General features: G+C 39.7%; 8 protein-coding genes and 1 non-coding gene across 9 annotated transcripts; 4 read left to right on the top strand and 5 right to left on the bottom strand.

Moving 5' to 3' along the window:
* The first annotated feature begins 88 nt into the window (after positions 1-88).
* SS1G_14626 lies at positions 89-195 on the top strand. The gene has a single exon. It is a non-coding gene; the product is annotated as a tRNA-Gly (tRNA).
* A 535-nt stretch (positions 196-730) lies between these two features.
* On the bottom strand, positions 731-931 carry SS1G_05505 (predicted protein; the record flags this gene model as incomplete). Its single annotated transcript, XM_001594027.1, has 2 exons — positions 731-871; positions 920-931. The coding sequence occupies 2 exons, from the start codon at positions 929-931 to the stop codon at positions 731-733; spliced, it is 153 nt and encodes a 50-aa protein (XP_001594077.1).
* Positions 932-2,033: 1,102 nt separating this feature from the next.
* Positions 2,034-3,108, top strand: SS1G_05504 (predicted protein; the record flags this gene model as incomplete). Its single annotated transcript, XM_001594026.1, has 4 exons — positions 2,034-2,061; positions 2,373-2,394; positions 2,586-2,686; positions 3,083-3,108. 4 exons carry the CDS (start codon positions 2,034-2,036, stop codon positions 3,106-3,108), a joined length of 177 nt encoding a protein of 58 aa, XP_001594076.1.
* Positions 3,109-6,032: 2,924 nt separating this feature from the next.
* SS1G_05503 (hypothetical protein) lies at positions 6,033-8,281 on the bottom strand (the record flags this gene model as incomplete). Its single annotated transcript, XM_001594025.1, has 2 exons — positions 6,033-7,827; positions 7,929-8,281. 2 exons carry the CDS (start codon positions 8,279-8,281, stop codon positions 6,033-6,035), a joined length of 2,148 nt encoding a protein of 715 aa, XP_001594075.1.
* Positions 8,282-9,945: 1,664 nt separating this feature from the next.
* SS1G_05502 (60S ribosomal protein L10) lies at positions 9,946-11,005 on the bottom strand (the record flags this gene model as incomplete). Its single annotated transcript, XM_001594024.1, has 4 exons — positions 9,946-10,181; positions 10,235-10,443; positions 10,573-10,748; positions 10,961-11,005. The coding sequence occupies 4 exons, from the start codon at positions 11,003-11,005 to the stop codon at positions 9,946-9,948; spliced, it is 666 nt and encodes a 221-aa protein (XP_001594074.1).
* A 650-nt stretch (positions 11,006-11,655) lies between these two features.
* Positions 11,656-12,739, bottom strand: SS1G_05501 (60S ribosomal protein L30; the record flags this gene model as incomplete). The annotated part of the gene is made up of 4 exons (XM_001594023.1): positions 11,656-11,754; positions 11,895-12,049; positions 12,113-12,228; positions 12,723-12,739. The coding sequence occupies 4 exons, from the start codon at positions 12,737-12,739 to the stop codon at positions 11,656-11,658; spliced, it is 387 nt and encodes a 128-aa protein (XP_001594073.1).
* Positions 12,740-13,286: 547 nt separating this feature from the next.
* Positions 13,287-13,660, bottom strand: SS1G_05500 (predicted protein; the record flags this gene model as incomplete). The annotated part of the gene is made up of 2 exons (XM_001594022.1): positions 13,287-13,486; positions 13,654-13,660. The coding sequence occupies 2 exons, from the start codon at positions 13,658-13,660 to the stop codon at positions 13,287-13,289; spliced, it is 207 nt and encodes a 68-aa protein (XP_001594072.1).
* Positions 13,661-14,309: 649 nt separating this feature from the next.
* SS1G_05499 (hypothetical protein) lies at positions 14,310-14,765 on the top strand (the record flags this gene model as incomplete). Its single annotated transcript, XM_001594021.1, has 1 exon — positions 14,310-14,765. The coding sequence occupies one exon, from the start codon at positions 14,310-14,312 to the stop codon at positions 14,763-14,765; it is 456 nt and encodes a 151-aa protein (XP_001594071.1).
* Positions 14,766-15,174: 409 nt separating this feature from the next.
* SS1G_05498 (hypothetical protein) lies at positions 15,175-15,465 on the top strand (the record flags this gene model as incomplete). The annotated part of the gene is made up of 1 exon (XM_001594020.1): positions 15,175-15,465. The coding sequence occupies one exon, from the start codon at positions 15,175-15,177 to the stop codon at positions 15,463-15,465; it is 291 nt and encodes a 96-aa protein (XP_001594070.1).
* Positions 15,466-15,480: the final 15 nt, after the last annotated feature.

Here is a 15,480-nt window from a genome sequence, read left to right as displayed (position 1 = left end):
GTAGTCTAGTGCAATGGATCTTCTACATCTGAAAATATATTTCCACAAAGCGCCTTGTTCATCCATCAATAACCCACAATAATAACTAGCGCCTGTGGTTTAGTGGTAAAATCCATCGTTGCCATTAGCAGTTCTTAATCAAAAGATACGTTAACCAACATCGATGGGCCCCGGATTCGATTTCCGGCGGGCGCAGGAGAATCCTTTTTTGCTCTGATTCCGCCCTTTGTAAGGGGAATGGATGAATGATGGCTGTTTTGAGATATTTCTGAAATTTTGGCTGACTGGATGGAGAAGGAGTGATTTCTCTTTTCGAGGGCGTTTTTTCATTTTATAACGGGTTGTCATGATAATGTATGGGATCTAAAAGTTTGAGGGAGTCATAGAAGAGTCTATTACACATGCCGAGGAAAACCCAATAACATCAGACTGCTGTGAGAAGGACCTACCCAGATCTTCGAGGACATTAGATTTCGAGATTGACAGAGGCTACCTGTAGATAGGGTGGGAGCCAACCATGAAACATGGACCGAGGAAGAACCGAAGAAGGTAGTTTAGAGTGGATTATTGTTCGTTTTTTGGGTTGATATTTCACCTTGACTGATGGCGAGGAGGGCTGAGCGGTGATAACAAGACTAAGATCCGGGAGAGAGACAACGAAGGATATGAACCAAGAAAGGAGATGAAAGATCGGACCGTCTATCCATTGAATCAAAATATAAAGACGAGATTATCGAAGCAGCAGCGTCAAGGACTTTGCACCTCCTGGATTTCTCTGGCTTTTCTTCGTTGCTTGTAGAGCATATCTTCCAAACAATACATCTGCAGATGGATTACCTTCTTGATCAAGCTCCAGTATGGAGTTAGTGAGCTACTTATTGTAGTAGCTTTCGGATCCGAGAAGGAACATTCCACTTACCATCTGTTTCATGTCTGAGAAGTTAACAATAAGCACAATGGATATCCATCAGAAGCGGGATTGGCTTCGAAACTATTGCGGAAGTTGATGGAAGTGAATGATAAATTATTTCCAGCATCTCCCATCCTTTTAACTCCCCCTTGGTCCAATATGAAGACTAGTGGTCTTCTTCATAGTGATATATAAGAATTCACAATACACTTTCGAAAGGTCATCAATCATATAGAGGATATGGAATGGTTTACGAAAAAACACTTTCGCCGTGCCCGAATGCTATATCAATAGTATGTACTCTTATACTTGTGCTAGGCTAAAACTTCCAAAGGTAATGGGAGAAATGAATTTAATTCCGCGGTAAAGATTCTGGATATTCGACAACAATCAACTAGAATCTCGTGATTGACAATGAGAGTTTAGGAGCGCGGAGAAATTGAGATACAGAGATTATATGGTATTTGACTGAAAGGAATATCTGGATTGGAACGAATTATGGTGCAATGTTTTAGGTGAGAAAGTCGACAAGAGATGTGGCGGATGCGAGGCCATTCCGACCTCATACGCGTTTGATGCCTGTGAATAATTTGGTTTATAAATATCAGCCAAAGCCATCTACGAAGTTAAATAGTGTAGAAGATGCACCGGAGAGGTGATGTTGACCTCCTGGGATCTTGGCAGCATATGCATATATATTGCATGATGCATATAAGGAGCAAACAAAACTCAACTTTAATTCGTTCTTTCCTTTTTGGTATACTGTTTGTTTGCTTTCAATATTTTGATTTCAAAGCACTTTAATTCTGAAGGCTGAATACCTAACCTTATTCCTTCATTTTTTGAATAGATACTCGCAGCTTAACTGCTTAGCTAGAGAATCAATCAATTCAATCTGATGCTCTTTCTGGTCTCAAGAAACCCAATAGGTGATGACGATGACAGTAGTTGGATAGGTCCAATTCAAGCTGAAACTCCACGTACCCCTCACTAGATCCAAGTATCGTCCACTACCACTTTCCAATCCACAGCCAATAGTTCCGACAAAATCGATTATCTAAATCATCTAACCAGCATAAAAAGATCTTACATAGCCTTCAAAGCCACTTCAAGCTGATGAAAAATGCATGTACAGACATCCAATTGGAGATGTATGCTGTGAAGTAGGTTTCGCGGAGTATTTGAATGATTTTCATTATTTGTTCTCTGAACCGGAATCAGCTGTTCTTGAGTACTTAATAAGAACGTAGATATTTAAAGTATAATGATGATGTGAGCGGGTGGCAGGTATGGAAAGGGGATGATTGTGATAATTTGGGAACGGGATGCAGAAAGGATAAGCTGTAATATATTAAATAATTACACTAGGATTTTCAATAGTCCAACTAATTACCATTTGAACTATCTGAGTGCTGAAGGCGACAATATATCAATGACAAAATAAACGATATAACGAAACAAGTCTCAGGCGAGAAAGATTCTTCGTACGTCAGTGATTGAATATCATAATCATTGCAAGCTTCTAAAATAACGGAACCTAGTTGCCAGAAGCAGAAATCCATGTGTTTGGTTTTTTCCTGGCTTTCTTGTGTATTAAAGTACGATAGAAACTACAGCAATTATATAAATAGAAAAACACTCATATCCTTTATCAAAACTCCTCAATAATCCACAGGCCATATCTATTTCGACAAGATCCTCCACCGAAGCTCAAAGAACTTCCATATTGGAGCCTTCTCAAACTTCCAGATTTGTGTTGCTACAAAGCCATTGGAAGTAAGTCCCAGAGGAGATCATTAGAAAACCTTGAATCTTGAAATCTTTTGGGGCTTCTTAAGGAATAGAATGGTAGAGGTGGATGAAGATGGTCGTGAAAAGAAGGAGGGGAATGAGATGAGATGAGACGATAAAAATGATGATGATGATGATGATGATGATGGATAGAAAATGATGTAACTGAGAGTTTGAGACCAAAAATAAATAAAGATCTTCCGGCGGCGAAGATAGGAAATAAAATAAGCGGAAAGCACTTACAGAATAACATATTTTCCATTAGCAAGGAAAAGACTCCATCTAAGAAGTTGAATTATAAAACCATGGATAGCCATACTGACTTTATATATAACATTCGCTATAAATTCATCAAGTCAACAAATACTCTTAATACTTTAGCAAGACGTGAAATCTCATTGACTTGAATAGATGAGAGAACATAGCATCCACTTATGAACATCTCCTCAGATTTTTTGTACAGACACCCCCTCCTCAATATAAAAGTAATATCTCTATTCCTTAAATCTACTCAAATATTTTAAAGGTGCGAGCTCTAACGATTGTAGGAAAACATCTTCGTAATGAAGTGTTTTGATAGTATTAAAGCTCTATAGAGAATAAATGAAGGTGAGATAGACGATGATAAAGAGAATGCTGACAAGTGTGTAGTTGACGGCGCTAATGAGGAGGAAGATAATGGTGATGAAGAAAAGAGTATAGGATTTATTAGATATGAATATAAAATATACCAATAATAACAATAACAACAAAAACCTGTTATAGGGAAGTGGAAATGTGCCTTCAAATTAAATCTCTCTGTATATTTGGTAATTGCTAAATATAGGAAATATAATCGAGAGCTGGCTGAGAGAAGCACATTTTGATTCTTGAAAGATAACTTTCGATACTATTGCAAGAAAGACATCTCGGTGACTTAAATAGACAACTATCTAGACTTTCGAGTTTCAATTTACCCATGCTGAAATAATATATCTACATAGACCACTATCCGCTCACTCTAACCCTGAATTCCCACCAGTTTTCTCCAGTAGAGTGAAGTGGAACCTATTTTCACCACCATAACCCCATGATCACATGCAAAACCTATCAATCCATCAAGGAAGCGAATCCAAACTAACTATATATCAGAGCGATCGCTCTTTCAAATCGAAAGAGCGTATTATATTCACATAGAATCCTGGATTCAATTCAAGGGTGAGGAGACTTTTAATTCGAATGTGGTCTCCTTTGTCCATTTTGAAAAGGGGGGAAAGAGGAAAGTGGAAAGAAAATTCGAAGGTGGTGATGAATTAATATTCGAAGTAATGTAGTATCATCTTGAATGCGATCGTTATAGGTTGCTGACGACAACATGATTAACTTCACGTAAAAGATGATATTGATAGATATACTCTGCGACAATAATGACAAAGAGTTAAAGACGCAAGAGAATTAAGGAAAGAGAGGAATATTCACATCCAAAAACATATGGGTTATGATGATTGATCTGAGCATAGCTATAACTCGATTTATAAAACTATGTTATACTTTTCACAATATTTGTTTTGTCTTTACCCTTAATGAGTTCGCAACTTAGCGGGTTTTATATATAGACTGGTCTACGAATAACTACCTAGTACGACTCTTTATTTAGAACTTCAATCCGCCACCACAAATTCACTTACATATTCCCTAGTAGTACCTATATAGAATTCGAATCATATCCATTTTCTATCATTAATCTAATGTATCCACTAATCACCTATCTATTCTTTAAATATTCACCCCGCAAGAGAATTAAACCCCTCTCCTAAACATCAATCACCCCTCTACACACCTGAAAATTAACCGAGAACAAAGGCTTAGATTCTCAAAAAATGTCTACATAAACATCCAACGAGCTCAGAAAGAAACTGCAAGTTACTCTGATCTATTCTTGAAGCTATCAAGGTCTCTATTCTGGTACGGGTAAAGAGAAATTCTAGGTGTGGGTTCGGCAGTAAAAGTATAGAGTTGCTGGTGGGGGATATGGATTCCTCTAAAAGATATTAGATTATTAAATGAAAAAGTATAAAAAATAAAAAATTGATAAAGAAAAATTAAGTTGATTATATTGAATTCGACAATAATAATTCCAGATTCGATAAGGATAATATATTATTCTTAACCATCCTCTACTGAAAACCCTAACTTCTCCGTACTTGTTGTCACACTCAAGAATACTGGGTAAAGTATCTTGTATTAGAAAATACTAAGCTAAGGAGAAAAGAAGAAGGAAAACAAGAGTAGCGAGTTTTCCTGTGATTAAATACAAACGGGGCATGCCACGTGACCCGAAGGTGTGAGGCGTCACACTTGTTGTTCCTTTGATCAATCTCAGAAATTCTACCAAATACTTACAAAGAAGGTAGTTGTGTAATATAAATATTGATATTTTGAGATATCTATGATTATACTTGTTTTATTGAATTGGAATATATTCTTATCGTATCTCTTTTTGACAGATACAAATCTAGTGTTACGACGGGTAACATATTTCCGTATCACATGACTAATCACAGGATCAGAGCTATCATGTGACCGGCTCTAATCAATCTAGTTAGAGCCACTAGAGCCAGAACACGAAGGTCTATATAATCAAGATGGATTTCCTTTGTATAGAGCTTCGTGCTTAAGATCAATCATTTTAGTATACTCTACTATTAGTTACGAATTGCATATCATCATTGTCATTACTTTAAGTCCTGTTACGAGGTTTGCCGTCTAGATCACGTGGAAGTGCTCTAGGCTCTCGAGGTGGTTTATAACTAGGCGTCAAGCAGGGACTTAAAGTAATGACAATGATGATATGCAATTCGTAACTAATAGTAGAGTATACTAAATGATTGATCTTGATCTTGAGCACGAAGCTCTATACAAAGGGAATCCATCTTGATTATATAGACCTTCGTGCCTCCTTAAAAAACCGATGGCTATGAGCCCGACAAATCGATCACCGCAAAGCCGATCTCGATTTGTCGGTTTCTTGATCATGTGATCAAGAACGTGACCTATGTTACTGTCCGACGTAACAGATATATTTAATAAATTCAATCTAAATTCAATCCAATCCCTATTCTAATTTCAAACCAATATAAAGATAAGATGATATATACTATACTCCCCCAGATAAATACCTGTTCGCTCGCTCGCTCACTCGCTTTCCTCGCTAATACAAATTTTCATTCATTAAATTCCATCCATCATCTCATCTCATCAACATCATCAATCATGAACACATTCCATTCCACACACACATCATCCACCACATCATCCACCGCACTACCCATCATACAAAAAAGTCCACCTCCTAAACCTCACCCCAAGCACCCATTCCCCCTCCACCAGCACCTCCCACAACTACACTTCCCCTAGTAGAACTTCCAATACTTCCCCCAATATCCCAATAATGTCTACTACTCCCACTACCAATCCTTAAACTTTTGAGTGTGCCACCAATAGGTACACCTCCACTTCCTAATCCTAATCCACTTCCACCAATTCCTTTACCTAACCCTCCTAATCCTAAACCGACACCACTTTCACTAGATCCTCTTCTTCCCACTCTCTTCCTCACCCCTCCATTATTCGCTTTAAGGTTGACTAAAGGATGATGAGCTCTCACTCTCGCTGCCCGCGCCAACGAATCGGGTGTATTCTCTATCGCAAGATTCTCCCTCGTACTTTTCGATAGTACCGAACCTGAACCTGAACCCGCCGTCGAACTCTGTACATTCTCACCCCTACTCGTAAATCTACTTTTCAAATATCGAAAGACCATTGTGATATCCAAATCTCTTTCCCATTCCTCTTTCGTTATAGGAGCACTATATGACTGTGTTGATGTGGAATCATCTTTTGATTCCTGTACTTGACCAATAATGCTTGAATTTGGTATTGAAACTGGTCGAGTGATGGTAGGATGGAATTCTAAATCGGCATCTGTAGTTAGAGTCGAGGTAAGAGGTTCTATCTCTTCTTGTTCCAAATCAGGAAGTGGAATATCCGTTGTCATATTCATATTATTACTCGAAACTGACTCGGGAATTACAGGTAACCCTGCATAAGGAAGAGGTATTTGTTGAGTTTGAAGATATGTAGTAAAAGCACCTGGATGATCGGAAAGTTGATTGACCAGCAATCCTAATTCGCGAGCAATTCGTTCAAGAAGTCTGTATTCCCATGAACTCTTATCAGGTTTAGTGACGGTAGGAATGGATATCGGTCTTCCTGGTATTTTGGATAAATCGTCTTCCATCGGTAGAGATTCGCCAAAGATGATTGAGAGAAGATCATCATCTATACCCATGAGATCCCGTATTACTCTTCGAGTGAGTCGATTCCATAAACTTTCATTTTCGCGTATAGTTGCTGGTGTTGGTTCCGCCTCGACATGATTTAATGTAGCCAAATCCTCTTGTGTCTTATCCTCCATGACAACACTCCTCTTTTCACTCGACATAGATTGCTTCCTTCTTCTCGTCTCCCTTTGTATTTCATCCACCAAAGCTTTACTCTGCTCCATCCTCCACAATTCAATCCTCCTCGTTCTCTCCATTTCTGCCGCTCTCTCATTCTCCAAAGCCATATCCCCAATCTCCAAACTTTCCCTCCTCCTCTTCACCCTCCTAGGATTATACATTTCAAATGCATATAAATGTTGTTGAGCATCCTCTCCAATCCCATCCACCCTAAAACTCCCTAGCCCATCATGTTTTGGCAACACTGGCCCTTCCCCATCTTCCCTATTCCCATAAACACTTGGTTCCGTCCTAAATTCATGTAAATGACTATCCAATGAATCCAATTCCGCATCATCATTATCTTCTTCTGTCTGTGCATCTCCATCTTCATCAACATCATCAACATCATGATCATCATAAATCCCATAACTTCTGGCGGCAGTTTCTAAACTTCCAAAATCACTAACCCTCGAATGACCCGCTGTTCGTGTCCCTCTAGTCCTTCCTGTACTAGTCGTATATGTTCCCTCTGTAAAAGTCGGCGCCACCGGTGTAAATAATACCCATTCTTGACTTTCTTCTACCCTATTATCTCTCTCTTGTATATTTTGTTCTGTCTGCGTCTGCGAGTTTGCATCTTGACTTGTTTGTGTAAATATTCGGGGAGTTTGATATGTGGGTTGTCTAAAGGCCATCTTTCCGCGTATTACTTATCGTTGTACAGATATATGTGATATCAATACAATCTTCGTTTTAAATCTGTTCGCGTCTTTGTGATAGAATCTTGGTAAGTCGTAACGATATCGAAGATAAAATAGGCTATCAATGAGATTGTTTGAACGGTTCGTGTATAGTATAACGTAGCAAATTCGAGGGGCTCGAGTTTCGTATGACGTTGATCGAGGATGATGTTGTACGACGAAAGACTTGAGGTGATGTACCGAGTACCAAAAGCTCTAATGAGATGAGATGATTTCTTCCTGATGTCGTATATTCTCAACCTATAAATATCTCTTGAACGCTCAACTTGGGATCTGACTTGATCTAATTCGACTTGATTTGACAAACAAGTTCCACAAAGATTAAATAAATGCATGCAGATTCCCTGTCCCTCTTTGACGATTAATCCAATACTCTACGCAGTAAACCCTTTAAAAAAGCAAGGGAAAAGAAAAACCAAAGTAAAAATCTTCATTCCTCGAATCAAATAGCAAATAAAGTTCTCTGGTATATGTAAATACGTAGCTATGTTCAAAGATCTCGAGATCAGCGGTTAATCTCACTGGCGTGACTGGATAACTACTAGCTGGTTTACAGCACGCATACACGTGGACTGGTGGATAAGACTTTGTTTATGGATAAGGGGGTGGGGGGTTTCCATATCAATGTTTCTGATTCATTGTGATGAAAGAGTGGATGGATGAGGGATGAGGGTGTGATGTATGAGCAATTGATGTATGAGTGTGAATATGAGTAATTAAAGAAAAGATTGTACAGGAAGAGAGAAAAGAAAGGGATAATTCGGGTTCATCGATAAATTGAAGATAATTAATTGTTGGGCTGAAGGTTGGAGGTTGGTGAGCTGACTGATACTAAGGATATCCATACTAGTAATACCTACCTACCTAATAAATGATTATCTGCATATCTTATCTCAAATCCCTTACTCGTACTCTACTCCGTGAACCATTTTATCGATATTAAACAATACCTACATAGGTACATACATACATATCCCATTATCCCACCATCCCTAAATACCTCATTCACCTGATCCTATAATCCATCATCCATAATCCATCATCCATAATCCATCATCCATAATCCATCACCCATCAAACAAACAATCACATCATCCCTTCTATAAACTCACCATTCATCTCACCATTCATTTCCTATGCTATTCATCATCATCTTATCTCATCATCTCTTACCCTCCCTCTTGCTTTCAATCCCTCTCCTCCTACCAAACATCCCTCCTTACTAGGTATCCATCTTCATAGATCACAACCGCCTCATTTCCATCTCCATCATTATCATCCATATCCATCCATCTACATAAAACATCACCACAATGAAACACTTTTTGAAAAACCCCATCCACCTACCCAATCCATCCAACCACACAACCACACAATCTCTAATCACTAAAATCACTATCCTATTCTCACTATCCCACTAATCTCCATATCCCACTAATAACCTCCAAACTCCAAAGCCTCAAAAACTCTCAAACATTCTCAATCTAAAATGGTTGGCTGGCAGAACTAAGGTAGATCCCTAGAAACTTTCAACTACTCTGTACATTGCCACGACCACCAGACTTTGCTGATCTGATAAAAGAGCCAAGGAGATGCTTGTGTCATGATTTTCATATTGCATGTTGCTTTGGTTGAATCACGAATCAAGCTACATTTCGAGGCGTTCAAGTCTACCTCTTCCTGCCTTGGCTTAGCAATCCATGTACATATACTCAGTATAGTAAGCGGACATGATCTACTGTTTCTTTCGCCCTACTCGGGCCTCCAATGTTAGACTTGTCAGATATAATTCCAAATCCAAAAACACCAATAATCACATCAACACGTCAGATATGTAAATTAACATAATGAGTTTGAAAGTCGTAGAATCAATTCCTTTAGGTACAATGATTAGGATTTGTGTCTGCCACTTCATGTGACACCTTGCTAATCCAGCCATTGCAAATGTACGCCTTTCTGATCATACCCCGAATTTCCCCTTTGATATCAACAACTCAATTTATGCCTCAGTCTCGAAAGCAGCTGGGAAACGTCTAATGTTATCGGCCAACTTTCCGTGGTTGGACAAGAATTGAACGTATGCACCATCGACCAAAACCTTTCCACTTTGCTTCTTCTCCATGTACTCCTCACGACGGAGAGGAGTGAAACCCCAGTTCTTGGAAACAATGATCTTCTGACGACCTGGGAACTTGTATTGAGATCTGCGGAGGGCCTCGAGAGCGTTGGGGCGGACTAAAATGTATGTTAGATATTGTAAATAGATCAAGATTTGAATGTAAACTTACAAGAGTCACGAGTTCTGATGGACAAGATAATTTGACCAATGTTGACACGGGCAACAGTTCCGTTTGGCTTACCCCAAGCACCACGCATACCAGTTTGCAATCTATCGGCACCAGCACAAGACAACATCTTGTTGATACGGACGACGTGGTATGGGTGAGCACGGACACGGAGATGGAAGGCTTCCTTTCCTGCGGACTTAACCATGTACCTGTTGAAAGAATTATTAGTTTCAAACTCGATAATCCTACTTTATCCTTCCGATATCCATTTTCCGTAATCCGATCTCCACTTTGAACAAAATCCTCCCTTCGACGTCATTGTTTCGGGTTGAACTCACTTGTTGGCGCAAATACGGGCGGCTTCCAAAGCCTCGGAACTCAATTGTTCATACTCGTTAGAGACCAAGTGAATGCAGAGAGGGAACTCGTCGACATTTGCCTTCTTACGACCGAGATCGAAGATACGAATCTTTGGGTCGGGAACACCACGGTTGAAACGAGACTTAGGATAAGGCTATTGAAAAAAAAAATTGATCAGTTTCTAATTCTTTCTGATTATGGTAATTCTGCGTATCGTAGGTTTGCGCCGTTCAAGTACGTTCGAAATTGTTGATAGAAAGTGGCGAGCGATCAAATTGTCGATTTGTCGGCTATCCCTCAAATCCATCTCGCACATTTCGACATAACTTCTGCTATTTCTGCTGGTTTAAAAGGAAATGTACGTACCTTGTTCTTGCAGTAACGGTAACATCTCGCTGGGCGACGGGCCATCTTGAATGATTTCTAGAGGGACTCTTTGGTGTTGTTGTCGATGGTTTGTTCAAGGGATTATGGGGGCTTCAAAAGAGACTTTGAAAGTTGGATTGATTGATCAGCAAAATGGCGCTAGTCCCGTAATGGATATTTAAGCGAAAAAGAATTTAGGGCAAACTTGGAATTTCCCGAATGGGACGTCAGGAGTTTCGGAGATGTGAATAGTGGCAATTCTGTATTTGAAATCAAGTAGAAATCAAATCAAGAAGGAAAGGTACTACTGTATGTCTCAAAGTGAAATCACTTGGGCTTTATATATCATTTGATGTCACCATTAATTGTCAGCATTAAAGTTCTCAGCACACGGTATCCGGCTCTTTACAAAGTCCGAAGTCGAAATGAAATCCTTCAAGGAATCGACGGGCCGGTGAGTCACTTTGACATTCAATCGGGTTACAAGCATATCAAGATATAACCATATAAATCCATCACTCAAAAAGTGGAAGTAAACCAAAATTCTAGAATCAAGATATGTCATTTCGTGATGCTATGAAGCTGTGCAGAATATGCACAATGATACATATCAAAATCAATCACGATTGATTTTGAACCTTCATCTAGAATTTCTCCACCTCGACAACCAATACTGAATGATTGATAACCCTAATCTATGCAGATTGGCTAGAGAGGATATCGGAATCACCAGCATCCAAAACAGCCATGGTAGAACATCTGAAGAGCTTACCGCAAGCAGTACCGAGCTCAATCTATAAAAGGATAAAATAGTAAGCAACTGAATACCCTCCAAAGTCTAGAGAGACTTTATCGCTGGGTAATGTCCTCCCAGACCTAAAAAGGTTCTGATCGATAGACGGATATGTAACAAATGAAATATTCATGTACGTACGTTGTTACCGGAGAAGTGGTGAACTTGAGTCTTGGACAACATGGAGTAGTACTCGAGCTCAGACTTGCGGAGAGGAGGGGTGTTTCCGGCGATGATGACGAGCTTGGCCTTGCCAGATCGGAGTTGCTTGAGAGTAGACTTGTATCCGAGGGTGACTGTGAATTAAAAATTAGTATTGTATCGAATTGCACGTCGAGGAAAATTGATTTTTCGCATACCCTTTCCGGACTTCATCACAAGAGCCAAACGACTGTTGATAGAGTCGGCGGTCTTCTTAGCCTTCTTAGTTGCTGGTGCCATCTCTGCGGTTTTGAAATTGAATAATGCGCTCCGGCTGTATTGGAATGTAAGTTTGGTGTTGTCGTTGGGGTTGAAGGGGAAGCTTTTGAAAATATCGAAAAGTTCTGTATATTTTCAAAGTGCGGGACGCTAAGGATCGATTACGCTAAGACCAAAATCGACTAGACTATGGGATGTAAAACGTGACTACCTACCCTTTGATGAAAGTACACACGTGACATGACTTGGATCTGCTCTACATGATACAGGAGGAATTTCTTGCCGTCTGGACTTTTCTAGGTTTATGGAGGTATCCAAAATATAAAACGGTCCTGCATGTTTCGCAGATGTTGTGCTCAGATGTGTACCGTGTATGCTCAAGATTAAAGGAATGATGATCCCAGATTCTAACCCGGAGTTCCCATGTTCGATCAAAGTATTCATGTCATGTTTAACAAATCGCAGCTCGCAAATCGTAACTCCTTCAATGTTGCGGGATCAATCAACCTTTATGAAAATGTCGAACGCTAGATCTAAATCCCACATCACCATCTGACTTCGGTCATGATTGATGAAATTCCCGGAGTCCACTAGCAAAAAGGTCATGTTCATGTTCTTTTTCATATAAAACCGAAAACGAATAAAAGGAAGCTGTTCCCTTTTAAATACTGGGTACCTTGTTCCTCGTAGGGAAGTGTGGCAAGTGATCGCAGTACCTGGGTAGTCTCCTATGAAAACGGTGAAGACGGAGATTTGAAAGATCAATTCATGCATTCATCAAAACGCATGGTCCACTGTGGGGATTCTGGATGGATAATTCTTTGCGAACTTTGATCATAGGGAATTTAGATAACAGCCAGTCATTTCCAGTCTTTCAATATCGGGGTCATATCAAGGTACCGGTAATGGGTTAATGATGGATATCGAAGCCGGTCTTTGTATATTAAAGGAAAAGGAGTACCAGTATAGGAGTTAGTAGAGGAATTAGTATTTATTTATTTATTATTCATTTCTATACACCTTTTGTCCCTTCCTGAGAACAATAAATCAATATAAAGCAATATAAGATACAAATAAAATGACAATATCATATATATAATCATATATAGGTAATCAATACCAATAACAAGGGGGTTGGACACGTATGTGTAAAAGGGAAACAACTCCCTCCTTTTTTGAAATGCTCATCCATGGATTCATCCCTTCATCCATCCCTTCACTACATCCCTCAGTGCATCCCTCAGTCCCATCCTCAGTCCATCCCTCACTCACTACATCCCTCGCTACATCCGTCACTACTTCATAGTCTTCCGCTTTGTATCTCCTGATCAAAAAATAGATGCAAGCCCATTTGTACTTTGATACTTTTGACCAACGATACGCAGGATTTTTGTTTTCAACCGCATCAAGCGTATCAACCGTTTACATTTAGGGCGGTTACTTGGTAGTTACTTGGTTACTTGGTTACTTTACTCCATACGGTACATGTTGATCAAAAGATACCTACTACCTACATAACAAAATCTTATCGCATCGCATCTTACCTTGTCCTTACCCTCACCTCACTCACTACCGTAAATCAGCAGACATCCATCACACATCACATCCACTTACCGCAAATCTTACCAACCAACCAACCAGCCAACCAGCTAACCAGCTAACCAGCCAATCTCACCTACGAATCTTATTATTACTGCCCTCCCCTACCTCTCATTCACGCGACTTACGAAAATTACGATAAAACGCTTCTATATTTACTTTCTAAGCTGAAGCGGCCGATTGTAAACAGCAACTGAAAAACAAAGCCACTGCCCCAACAACCAAAATTCACTGCCTCCTTATTACTGGATTAACTTGAGGCAACTTTTGGCAACTTTTACTACCACCAAATCTCCAAGAATAGCTCAATCCGCAACACTTCAAATTATTCAATCATTTAGCGTTCATGCAACAATCACCATAATCTAAAATCCATAAGATTATTGTTTTTATTCCCATATTGCTACAATCACTACACATTCTATTCTTTATTACTGCCACGATTCCACGTTTCACATTTGTTTTTCATCACGACTTCACGCTTTCGTTTTGCTTTAGTTTTATACCCTTCTTCAGGATACAATCCAAGTAATCACAATGTCAGCAGTTACAAAAAGACCCCCTGTGACTCCAGGACCTGCTCGCAGAACATCATCAGATACTTCAAGTATCAGTTCTCCATCAAGAACTGCAACACGTTCACCAACAAAAGACTCTTCACCTGCTACAAACGGAGCACACGCACGAACTCGTTCAATACGCGGTGGGAACGTAATATCCGCACGATCTGCCATGCAACGACCAGGCACTGGTACTTCCAACCTCAGTACAACTAGTGTGTCATCTGTAGCAGATGATGAGGCCAGGGCTGAGAGTGTTGCTCTTTTGGATGATTTGAAAGAGAGGCTTCGTAAGACTGAAACTATATCGGAGCAATTTCAGAAACAAGCTCAAGTTCTTCAATCAAGGTTGGATGAAGCTTTACAAGATCAAGGGAAGTTGGAGGATCGTCTACATGAGAACGAAGAGAAATTAGAGACTTTACAAAAATGAAAAAAGGGATGCTCTCCGACAAAAGAGGGAGATGGAATCCATTTATGAAGCCGAGCCAAGTTTCCATGACAAAAGAAAGGGAAGAAATGGCAAATCGAGAGGAAGAGATGCAGACAATCATTCAGCGATTAAAGGATTCTTTATCGCAAAGATCTTCGTCAGATGAAGAATCACGACTGTCTAGGCGCTGTAAGTTGTCACATTATCCTATAAACAATGCATTGTGCTAACTTTTGAAGCAAATAATACTTCACCGAATGTCGAAAATGGACAATTCGCTCCTCCATCCGGATTAAATCGCAGCGATTCTCGCAACAATTCCAAATTACTTTTACAAAAAGATAGACTAATTGAATCCTTGCGACTAGAATTGGCAGAAGCTCAGATCAAATTGGTGGAATCCGAAAACATGGGAGGTGGACGAATGCAAGAGGTTGAAAAATTACTTTTGGAAGCACGAATGACGAATGCAAGATTGATGGAAGATAATGAGAGTTTCCAATTACTTTTACAAGAAAAGACGTTGAACGGCGATTTCTCGAAAGAGCATTTCGAATACATGGGCGCATCTTCAAACGCTGACGCGCTGAATGCTCTTGAGGGGCGATCACCAGGAGCTTCTCTTGCAGACGAGCTTTCTAAACTTAACGACAATGAAGGCGAGAATGATCAATCCCGTCCACCGGTGAAGGCGAGTTGAAATCTGCCAAGGACC

This window comes from Sclerotinia sclerotiorum, genomic scaffold, assembly GCF_000146945.2.
Source record: "Sclerotinia sclerotiorum 1980 UF-70 scaffold_6 genomic scaffold, whole genome shotgun sequence".
NCBI lineage: Eukaryota > Fungi > Ascomycota > Leotiomycetes > Helotiales > Sclerotiniaceae > Sclerotinia > Sclerotinia sclerotiorum.
This window is presented reverse-complemented; position numbering and strand designations above follow the sequence as displayed.